The sequence below is a fragment of the Ursus maritimus genome, unplaced genomic scaffold, assembly GCF_017311325.1.
Source record: "Ursus maritimus isolate PB19 unplaced genomic scaffold, ASM1731132v1 scaffold_32, whole genome shotgun sequence".
NCBI lineage: Eukaryota > Metazoa > Chordata > Mammalia > Carnivora > Ursidae > Ursus > Ursus maritimus.
In genome coordinates, this window is record NW_024425786.1 from 15,681,191 (window position 1) to 15,691,851 (window position 10,661).

Below are 10,661 nucleotides of genomic sequence, written 5' to 3' on the forward strand. Positions count from 1 at the left end.
ATGGCTCAAGTTTCTCAAGGCCGCTCAGCTAGTACGAGATGGCACCAGGACACGCCCCCCCCCCGACTCCCCCCCCCCCTTGCAGAGGGGGAACAGAGTGGGGGGAAGGGCAGCACGATGGGAAGGAAGCACCCTGGTGGTCACAGAACCTGTGGTTTGGCCGTGGAGGTACCCCTGGAGCCTAACAGCAGCTCTGAAGGGTGGGGTGAGGGGGACAGACAGGCTGGTACCTCGGTATCACTGAGGTCTGTCTGGAGTCGGTCCAGGCAGGGTTCACACCAAGCCAGGCCCAACCCGGGGTACAATAGCGATAAATAGAATTTATTTTGTACAACTGTTACTGACATACACACAGCCACGGGGGCTTCAAAAATGGGTGTTGGGGCCGGAAGGCTGGCCTTTGGCGTGGTGCCTAAAAAGTGTGGACAGACACACACAAGGATGTGGGCTCACAGCAGCTGTGCCTGGCTGCCCCCTCCGTGGGAGCTGGGCGGGGGGCGCAAAGGCGAAGCCCACAACTTTAGGCCAGCTGAGACCCCTCGACCTAGAGTGCCCAGAGCATGGGATGGCAGGGGTTAAGCTGGGTGCTGGCTGAGAAGCCAGGGAGGTCCCCCTTCCCCTAAGGGGGGGTCACTTGTCTGTCAGGTGGAGGCAGTGGACAGGGCATCGGCAGATCTGTGGTAGAGCTTGAGGGTCCAGGAGGGGCAACGGGCATAGCCAGCTCCCAGCCCCTCAGCCCACCTGGGGTCCCAGGGAACCCAAGAAGCAAGGTAGGGCGATGGGGGGGGCCCTAGGAGGATAACCCCCCATTCTGGGGCAGGTGCATGGAATCACAGTCTTCAATGACCTCTGAAATAATCTTGTCCATTTGCAGCAGAGGTGCCCAGAGAGGGACAGCAACTTGCCCAAAGTCACACAGCAGAACCCAAATTGGAAGCCAGGACTCAGGACTCCCAGCCCAGTGCTCTTCTCACATCCCACTGCCTCCACGGTCGGCTCTGTGCGCACTGAGATATCTCGATCCTCCCCTCCCATCTTGCTCCCCATGAGTCCAGAGGGGCACCCCGGTGTGATGAAGGGCCCGGAGTGGGGGCAAGCCAGGCCTGGTGTTCTGCTTCAACTGACCACGGCCTGCCCCAGCCTCGGGAGTGGGGATGATGCCAGCAGCTTCCCCCTCCCAGGTCTGGATGGCTCCGCCCCGCAGAGACAGCCCAGCCGGGTGGCCGAGGTGGGGGCGGGGGCAGCCCACAGGCGGGTGCTGGCCTTGGGGGCAGAGGTCCTATCCACCTGGACTTGCGATAGCATCTTCACCTTGTGCTTCTGCGGCCTTGTCTGCAGGGGAGAGGGAGGTGAACACACCACGAGGCAGGGAGACGGAAGTGGGAGGGGGAGGGGCCGCCCCTGCAGTCCCGGGCTCTCTCTGGGTCTTTTGGTCCCACTGGGAATCTTCTCCCAGCAGGCCCCTCCCTCCCCGCAATTCCCAAGCGCCTTGCAGGCTCCCAACAACTCCTGCCCGCAGTTCGTGGGCCAAGGCAGCGTGGATTGGCCCCGCTGCACAGAGAAGGAAACGGAGTCTCAGAGAGGAGCCAGCGCCCTCCCCGAGTCCTACCCAGCATCCGAGTGGCAGAGGTTTGAATCCAGGTACACATCGCTCTCAGCCCCGGGGAGACTGGCAGAGGGACAGGGAGGAGCCACCCCCCCTTCCTGCCCACTCCTGCCCTCTCCCCACCAAACAAGAGCCGGGGACTGGGTCTGACCTGCTCAGTTTCACCTTCAGAGCGGGAGCCTGGCTAACAGCCCTGCACAGAGTGCCGGCGACGCAGGTGAGAGGACAGATGAAGACACAGGGCAGGAGACACAGACAAGCAGAAGACACGGGTTGTGCCCAGGCCAGATGAACCCAGCCCCTCCTGGCTCGGGGGACCTCTTGGTCCCGGCGCCCACCCCCGGTCCCCTTGGACACCTGTCCCCTTTCCCCCAGGGCCGACTGCCTCGTGGGGGAGCGTTCCCACAGGGCAGCTTCTAGGCTGGCCGCAGGGGCCCAGCCAGCCCCCTGGGGCGGCACGTACCAGCTGCGGGCTGTGCTGCTCAGACGCTTCCAGCTGGATCTTGATCTCGGGACACGCAGGGTCCCCCGGCTTGCCGGCATCGGGATGGGGTGACCGTGAGGGGCCTGGGGAGGGGGGCAGGAGGGAGCCACCTCACTGGCCGCGGGGAGGCACCAGGGAGATGGACGCATGGATGGCCGGTGGGCACCAGGGCTGCGCGCCCGTGCCAAGTCCCTCCCTTGGGGAACCCCTCCCTTACCTCCCTTCTTTACCCCTCCTCCATCATCCACCAAGACCATTCCAGAAGCCATCAGCCCGCAACCACCCCACCCACTGTCTCCTCTGTTAGGGGCAGGCCCATCACACACCCACCACCTGGGGCATGAGAAGTAGTCTCCGCCCTCTGTGCCCATCCCTGTCCCCCTCCTGCTGCAAAAGGGGCTTGGAAGGGGAAGCTGCCTGTGGCCTGGTACCTGGGGAGCTGCCCCCACTCGTGGTGCTGACACTATCCTCCAGCCACGTGCTGTAGATGAAGGAGTCCCGTTTGTGGGGTGTCCCTGAGGATGAGACGCTCTCCTGGGGATGGGGGAAGAGAGAAAGAGGGAGGTTAGCCCTCATCCACGCACTGGCTGGGCTCCCCTCCCGTCTCCCAGCCTCCTCTGCTTGTTGCAACCCACAACCCCTCACCCTCGCGCCCCTGTGAAGAGGAAGGGGGCCCAGCAATGTCTACCCCAGGGAGACCACAGGAGGACAGAGTGGGAGGCAAACACCACACACTCCCATTCATTCCTTCAGCCAACATTCACTGGTGTTATCCTGGGCCAAGCCAGTGCGAGAAAGCAGGCGGGATCCCTGCCCTCAGACAGTGAGGTCTAGGAGGCAAAACAGCCTGTGAAGAGACTCTTAAAATCCTAGACTCTGAGCCCCATTGGGCAGGGCCTTGGTCCACACAGTTCCCTGCTGCAACTGTAGCACCTGGGACTGGGCCTGGCAAGGAAGAGGGGGCCGCTAAAGCTTTGTTGAATGCAGAATGACATAAGGGTGCTAAGGGCAAAGCCCCAGGGGTCTGTGAGAGCATGAAGAGGGGGGCTCCCAACCTACCCTAGGACTAGAAAATCAGGGAAGGCTTTTAGGAGGAGGTGATGTGAGGCTGAGTCGAGAAGAATAAGTAGGAGTCAGTCAGACAAAGCGGGAAAGAGGAGGCAGGGAGAGTGTTCCAGACTGAGGAGACGGCAAGTGCAAGGCCCAGAGGTGGGGTAAGCCTGGTATGCTGGGGGGGGGGGCTGCAAAAGAGCACGGAATGGCTAAGGTGGGAAGAGATGAAGCTGGGGAGGGACTGGATCTTCAATGGAGCCCTCAGAGATGGGGCTCTCTGGGGACGACACTGGGGAGCCATGGAAGTCTTCAGAGTAAGGGGGGGTTAGTCTGCATGACTCCTTTGGGCTGGGTCCCCTGATCTCATCTCAGCCACATCCAGGCTCCTGCTTCTGCCCGGAGTATCTACAGGCACCAAAGAGCCGCCCTGCAGGCCGCTGGAGAGCAGCACAGCTCCCTGGGCCTCTCACCAGGCCTGTGTCATCCGCGTCCACACCCTCGGTCTCCTCCACCACGCTGGCGAAGCTGCTGGCACTGGACGAGGAGCGGGAGAAGTCCTTCAGCACTTCTGCTCTCTGGGTCGCCGTCTCCGCTCTGCCACAGACAGCACCCTGTCAGCCTGGGTCTGCTCTGGGCACCTCCTGGGCCACACCCCGCTTCCTTGCCCTGGGAGGCCCAGCCTGCAGCCACCCAGGCACCTCTGTGGCCCCCATGACAGCTGCCCAGGCCTCGAGCCTCCCCCCACCACTGTCCTTCCGAATTCACGGATCTGAGCACACCCCTCCCCTGAGTAAAACCACCTGGTGGTTCCCCATTACCCCAGTAAAATCTAATTCCCTTGGCGAGGTATTCAGTAATAACAATAACTATTAACAGAAAAACTAGGGTCCAGTGTGTTTGCTCTGTGCCAGGCACTGTTTCAAGTGCTTTTAGCAGAGTTATCTCATTGTTATCATTCATAGACCCATCTTACAGATGAGGAAACACCGAGGCTCAGAGAGAGTGGGCGCATAGCCCAAGGTCACCCAGCCAAAGGTGGGAGAACAGGGGTTTGGACCCAGGCCTTCCAACTCCAGTCTACTCTCGACCCTCTCAGTTTTGTTCCAAGCTCGGGACTTTGTGTCTCCTGGAGTTTCACCCCTTCCCTCAAATCCCAAAAAGCAAATTCATCTTTCAAAACTCAGCCAAGGGTCTCCTCCTCAATTCCTCCTCTCAAGGTGGGAATGGACCTCCCCACTCTGGGTCTGCGAGCCCTGTCTCTCCTTGTCCCTGTCGTCCGTGTCTTCTTCTCTGTTCACCTGCCTGACTCTTCAGGAGAGCACAGCCTGGGAGTCTAGACACTCCCAGAGCCAGCCCGGAGGGGGCTGAGCCCCAGCACTGGAGGGCCTCCCCCTACTTCCATTCTTCCCCAGCCCACCTCTTCATGTGGCAACCACAGTCAGGTTTGAAACATCACTCCTCTTAACTAAAATCCCAAAGGCTCCTCCCTGGCCCCACTGAGGGTAAAATGTGAAGTTCTCATAGGGCTTCCGGAGCCGGGATCTAACCCCCGCGTGCCTCCCTGACCTCATTCCCGGCAACACCCAGCACAACTGTCTGCCTGGGCCCAGCCCCTCACTCAGCTCCAACTGCGCCACTCTTCTTTCTGTCTTTCAGGCATGCCTCAGGGCCTTTGCACTTGCTGTTTTTCGCCTAGAGCCCTCTTCCCTCTGCCATGCCAGTCTTGGCAGGGCTGGTTCCTCACTCGGCTCTCAGCTTAAGCCTCCCCCGTTTCTAGATGTCTTTCCAGAGCACCAACTATCCCCTCCCCCCCCCAGTAAGTCCCCATTGCATCCCCTGCTTCATTGTTCTCTTGTGTCACCATCTAGAAACAGCTCATCAGGTCACGCTCCTCTGGACTGCCAGCGTTGGCCCTGCCAACGCTCCCGGGCAGCCCCAGGCCAACGCAGGGACTGGAAAGGGTGAGTCCAAGCCCCCTGGCTCGGCGTGCCCCGAACCCCAACCTGTTCTTGGTCGTGGGCATCTCTGGGGAGCTCTGAGTGGATGAGTTCTCCGACTTGGGCTCCTGTGAGGCGTGCCCGCTGTCTGGGGTCTTCTGGCCGGCGGGGGGACTCTCCCTGCGGGGCACACGGGGGCAGCGGGGGGATTCAGCACTGGGCCTGGCATCGAGGGTAGACCGAGGCCCAGGTGGTGAGGTCCCGGGTGCCTCCTGCCTCGTCCCCATACCCTCTATCCTCAGGGGCCAACCCCAGAGCTGTCCCTGCAGCAACCTGGCTGGCCTGGCCAAGGAAAGAAGCAGGCCGTGCTGGAGCGCCTACAGAAGACGGGACACTCCTCAAGTCCTCCCCTCCTGATGCTTGTCATGGGTAAGGAAACTGGGGTCCAGAATGGGAAGGAATCTGCCCAGGGGTACACAGCTAGGTCCATGGCAAAGCCAAGCTCTGAAGCCAGGCTTCATAGGATTACGGGCTCTCGTGGCCATGAAGATGGTACCGCCTCCACTCCCAAGGACTCAGTGCGCCTGCCCTGCATCACGCGCCCCGCACCGCACCTCTACAGCAGTCCGTGTTGTTGGCTGTGTTCTTAGCCTCATTTTCCAGATTGGGACGGTGGGGCTCAGAGAGGTATCGTGACTCTTCCAGGGTCACACAGCCCCAGTGTGGCAGAGACAGGATTCACATTTAGAAACTATGCCCTGTTTCCCAGGGGCTGTCCTGCAGCTACTGTGGCGTGCTGCCTGCGCCCTGCCCACACAGATGCACCCCTGCAGACCCCGCAGACCAGGCCGTCCATCCCAGCTCCGCCTCACTGGCTGCGTGACTGGGCAGGCCCCTGCGCTCTCTCACCTACTGCATCTTGACGTGGAAGGTGTGACCCCCTGCGCAGCCAGCAGAACCGCTGACATGAACGCCCCTCACGGTAGGTGACAAGCTGGCCCTGGTGCCTGGCACGCAGCAGGCGCCTGACTGTACAGCTGCCCCGAGAGGGACAGGAAGCAGAAGAGCGGACACTCCCTCCTGCCTGCTTCACTCTGCCCCTGCACGGGGGCCAGGAAAGGGGCTGGAGGAGACAGGGGACCTGCCCACCCACCTTTTCTCTTGCACCTCCTGGATATTCTCAATACCGATGGCACTGCTACGGCGTGAGCCAAATGGGCCCGACTTCTTCCTCGTGGGGCTCTTTCCAGGGACGATCAGTGACTGCAGGGAAAGGCCCCAACTCAGTGCCCACCTGCCCTGAGAGAGCCACTGTCCCCCACATGCCACCTGGGGCCCTGCTGCCCCAGGCCCTGAAGCAGAGACAATGGAACAAGAAAGGAGGAGAGAAATGTCCATCTCCAGGGACAGCCCTCCAAGTTCACAGATAGGGAAACAGGCCTGGGGAGGGCAAGGGCCCCCAAAATCACACAGCAGCATGGGGCCTGGAATCTTAGTCCAGGGGAAGGGCAGGAACCCGAGGGGGCTGGGCAGCCACTCTGGGCAGGGATGGGAAGAGGCCGAGACCTCAGAATGGCTCCCAGCTCTCTGCCCCCATGTTGTCATGGGACCTGGAGGCTCAGGGTCATGGGGAAAGAGTGGAGATTGCAATGCAAGCCCCCGCCCCACCTTGGAACCTCCAAACTAGCTGGGGGAGATTCTGGCCCAGCATTGAAAGATACCCTCCCTCCCCTGGTTTATTAAACACAGTAGGATGGGAGGCCCCAGGCCCCAGAAGCAGGCCCCAGCTTCTCTGGGGAGGCAGGAAGGTGGGCCCCAGGGAGGCATGGAGAGGCAGGAACCCCCAGGCCGGTTCATGGTGCGGGGCGGGGCGGGGGGGTCGGGAATCAGGAGAGGGATGGCGTTCCATGCAGAACTAGCGATATTGGGGGACGTGCAGCTGGGCATAGGGTCTTTGGGTACCAGATCCTGGCAGGGACTCGCCCAGGGTCCCAAGGGCCAGGGCAGGGCCAGAAGCCCCTGGCGGCGGGGGGCACCAGCTCTGGCGCAGGTACCAGGCCCCAAAGCAGGTGCCGAGTGCCATCCGAGCTGCTGGCACTCCACCCTGCACAGCCCCGGGCCGGGCCCAGGGGGAAGGGGGGGGCAACGTCCCCAATATGGCCTCCGTCCTGAGAGCGAGCAGAGAACAGCACGTGCAGGCAGCCTCCAGAGCCGGCGGCCCCGTGGACGACAACCTCTTCCACCGTTCCTATGCCTATGGCACTGCCCCGGCGTCCGAATCTACTCGCGCTTTTCCCAGGAATAAGCAATGACTGGCAAGCAGCAGAGGGCAAGGGCAGAGAGAGACAGACACAGAGAGAGACAGAGAGAGATGGAGGCAGTGGGAGGGGTAAGACAGGGAAAGGGGGGAAGGACAGACGGACAAAGAGAAACCAAGCCAACAGTGAGTCAAGGGGTTGACAGACACAGCCAGGAAGGGGCGGCACAGCGGACGGAGGAGACAGTGACACGGACAGACACAGATGGGGGAACACACACGAGATCACAGACAGACAGAGCCAGAAGAACAGGGAGGTCGGGAGGAGAAAGCAGGGAGAGAACAGTGCGGGCGGGGGCGGGAGGAGGGAAGAGACAGGTGTCGGTGGGGGTGGGGCAGCGGGGAGAGAAAGGGAAGGTAGATCAGGGAAAATGCAGACGCAGAAGGAAAAGGAGTCACAGCGGAAGAGAGAGATGTACAAAAACAAAAACAGAAATGGGTCTGGTTACTGCCATGGTGGGTGCTGCTGGCCTGGCCCGGCCCCGGGGCCCCTCGACAGCACCCACAGGAGGCTGAGCCACTCAGCGGGAAGGGAGGGGGTGGGCCTGCTTCTCCAGTGACAGTGGGCTTGGTGACTGCAGGCCAGCAGAGGCCCCGGCTTGTTCCCCGGGCCAGGCCAGACCACGGGGCAGGGGTGGCTGGGGGGCCGGGGGACCTCCTGCCATGTGACACAGCCTCACAGCACTGAGCACAGGGCTTGGCATGCAGCATACAGTCAATAAAGGACAGAAGGACGGCGGACAGATGGATGGAAGAAAGACGGCGGATGGGGAGGAGAGATGGCGGGTGCCGTGTCAAGGGTGGTCACTGGGCGGTGGAAAGCAGATGGGCCCACAGCTGAAGGCCTCATCCACCCTGTGTGCCCAGCACCCCACCCCCCATCTTAGCAGCAGAATCCCACAGAGGCTGGCAGACAGGAAGTAGTCACACAGTAGGTGCTCACACAGAAGCCCAGTTCCTAACACACAACAGGCAGCCATAACCACAGAGGCCCCGACACACAGTGGGTGCTCACACAGCAGCCTGGGGCCAGGCACACGGAAGAAGGGGCTCACAGAGAACACGCTCCCACCACAGCTCGCTTCCTGACACGCAGCAAAGATCCCCCGGTCTCCAGGGCTTAGCACATACCCTGTGCTCAGAAGTCCATCTCCTGACACGTGGTAGGTCCTCACACAAGAGCCCAGGGCTGGGCATACAGTGGATACTTACAGAGCTGATGCCCACACGGCAGCCCAGGACCTGACACACAGCAGGTGCTCACAGAAACTCAGGGTCAGGCCCACAGCAGATGCGCACACAGTACACGTCCACACAGCAACCGGGTCCTGACACAGCAGGTGCTCAAATAGCAGCCCGAGTCCTGACACACAGTAGGTACCCACCAGCATCTCAGGGCCAGGCACACAGCAGGCGCTCACACAGAAATCCACGTCCTGACACACAGTGCGTGCCCACAGCCTGACACACAGTAGGTGCTCCCAGCAGCTCAAGGCTTGACAGTAGGTGCCCGCAAAGCAGCCCAATTCCCAACATGTGATAGACAGCAGGTGCTCAGTAAGGAATGTCATATAGAGGGAGCCCCAGAGCTGACCCGCAGAAAGTCACCTGAATAAGGGACCAGGAGGAAGGAAGGGCTGAGGAGCTGGAAGGGGGCTGCAGGCTCTCAGCACCCCACTGTCGTGGCCTGGACATTGGGCCCCCATGGAGAGCCATGGCTAGACTGAGTCTAGAACCCAGGATGGGCACTCAGACAGCAGGGTAATGGAGGGAGGCAGGCCTCGGAGGTGGGGGAGAGCTGAGGCCTGTTGGGGGAGGGCACTCACTATTCCAGCTGCCTTGGCCAGGTCGGGGTTGTTGGGGGCGAAGCTCCCGCTGTGGCTGGTGGACACGGTGTTGGGCTTCTTGTTGCTTAGTCCCATGGCGTCCATGGACTGGCTGCGGCTCCGGATGACCCGCTGTGAAGGTGGGGTGGGAGTGGAGGAGGCACAGACTTTAGGAGGCCCCCTTCCCCTGGGAAACCCAGGAGCCCGGACATCTGGTCCCTCCCCACCAATACCACTCTGGGTAACCCCAGGAAGTCCCTGTCTGTGAGGCCACAGGAGGGGCAAGTCCATATGGTGCCTAAGGGTAGTTTGGGCCTTGGCTCCGCCACCAACTTGCTGGGTGACATTGGACAAGCCACTGCACCTCTCTGAGCCTCCTATGACTCTCATGTGGCTGTTGCAAGGATTGTAGGAGATGCTGGGGCATGACCCTGAGCGTGCACAGAGAGCCGTCCAGAAACCTCAATTTCTTGCTCTTAGGGTCCCGTAAGGCTTTCTTTACTACTTTCTTTTTTTTCCTCCCTCTCGCTTTTCCTTGCTTTTCTTGGCCAGTCTGTACTGAATGTTTCCTATGGGGCCAGGTACTTTACGTTCACTCATTCAATCCACCCTACGAGGTAGGCACTATTATCATGCCCATTTTACATATATGAGACAAGCCTGGAACCAGTATGTCAAATCATGTGCCCTTAACTGTGGGCTCTGCTGCCTCCGACTTAATCCAGGTCCACTGTCCAGCACCTATGAGAGATGTGGGACCACTGGAGCCCCACCTCCCCCAAGGCACCCCAGACCCACGTTCACTCCACCCCATTCCCTGTCTCCAGTGGACAGAGGCAGGGCTCTCCTCAAGCCCCTGTCTCAAGATTTTATTTATTTATTTATTTATTTATTTATTTATTTAAGCGGAGGAGCCTGATGTGGGGCTCGATCCCATAACGCCGGGATCACGCCCTGAGCCGAAGGCAGACGCTTAACCGCTGTGCCACCCAGGCACCCCCAGTTCCAGGGCAGGCCTGGACAGCTGGGCCAATCCCCTTATGCAAACCCACTCCAAACCCACATCTCCAGCTTTGCTGCCTGCCCTAAGGGTGAGGTCCAACAGGCCCAGCGGGGCACCTGGAGGATGGGCCGGTCCCCTCCTGTGGGTGGAGGAGAACATGGCAAGGAAGCCACGGCCTGGGGACCTGCAGCCTGGGGGAGTCTAGGACCTGTGGGTCGAGGAGGAACTCCCCCTCCTCTGCCTCTTACTTTGGACAGCAACCGCTGAGGTAGATAGACAGGGTTTTGCATTTTGCTTTGAATTTATGTCGCACTAATCTAACTCATTCACAAATAATTCTCCACAGCGTATGCGGTAAACTGCCATTGCCCTACCCTGTAGGCAAAGAAACCGAGGCTCAGGGGTGCCTGGCTGGCTCAGCAGGAAGAGCCTGGG

The 10,661-nt window shown here is 60.7% G+C and overlaps 1 protein-coding gene across 6 annotated transcripts in view; it reads right to left on the reverse strand.

Moving 5' to 3' along the window:
- Window positions 1–1,050: 1,050 nt before the first annotated feature.
- The window catches only part of LOC103666801 (RAP1 GTPase activating protein), a 21,097-nt gene continuing 11,486 nt past the window's right edge, over window positions 1,051–10,661 (reverse strand). For 2 of the 6 annotated variants that reach the window (XM_040645915.1, XM_040645909.1), the window contains 9 exons: window positions 9,224–9,355; window positions 7,315–7,392; window positions 6,234–6,343; window positions 5,147–5,260; window positions 3,614–3,737; window positions 2,522–2,624; window positions 2,070–2,173; window positions 1,758–1,799; window positions 1,051–1,332 (listed from right to left, as the gene is read on the reverse strand). In XM_040645915.1, the coding sequence (XP_040501849.1) occupies window positions 1,791–1,799; window positions 2,070–2,173; window positions 2,522–2,624; window positions 3,614–3,737; window positions 5,147–5,260; window positions 6,234–6,343; window positions 7,315–7,392; window positions 9,224–9,355 (774 nt within the window). In that variant the 3' untranslated portion in view covers window positions 1,051–1,332; window positions 1,758–1,790. The remainder of the gene's footprint in view (window positions 1,333–1,757; window positions 1,800–2,069; window positions 2,174–2,521; window positions 2,625–3,613; window positions 3,738–5,146; window positions 5,261–6,233; window positions 6,344–7,314; window positions 7,393–9,223; window positions 9,356–10,661) is intronic. The other 4 variants (XM_040645913.1, XM_040645910.1, XM_040645911.1 and 1 more) reach the window with 3 other exon arrangements.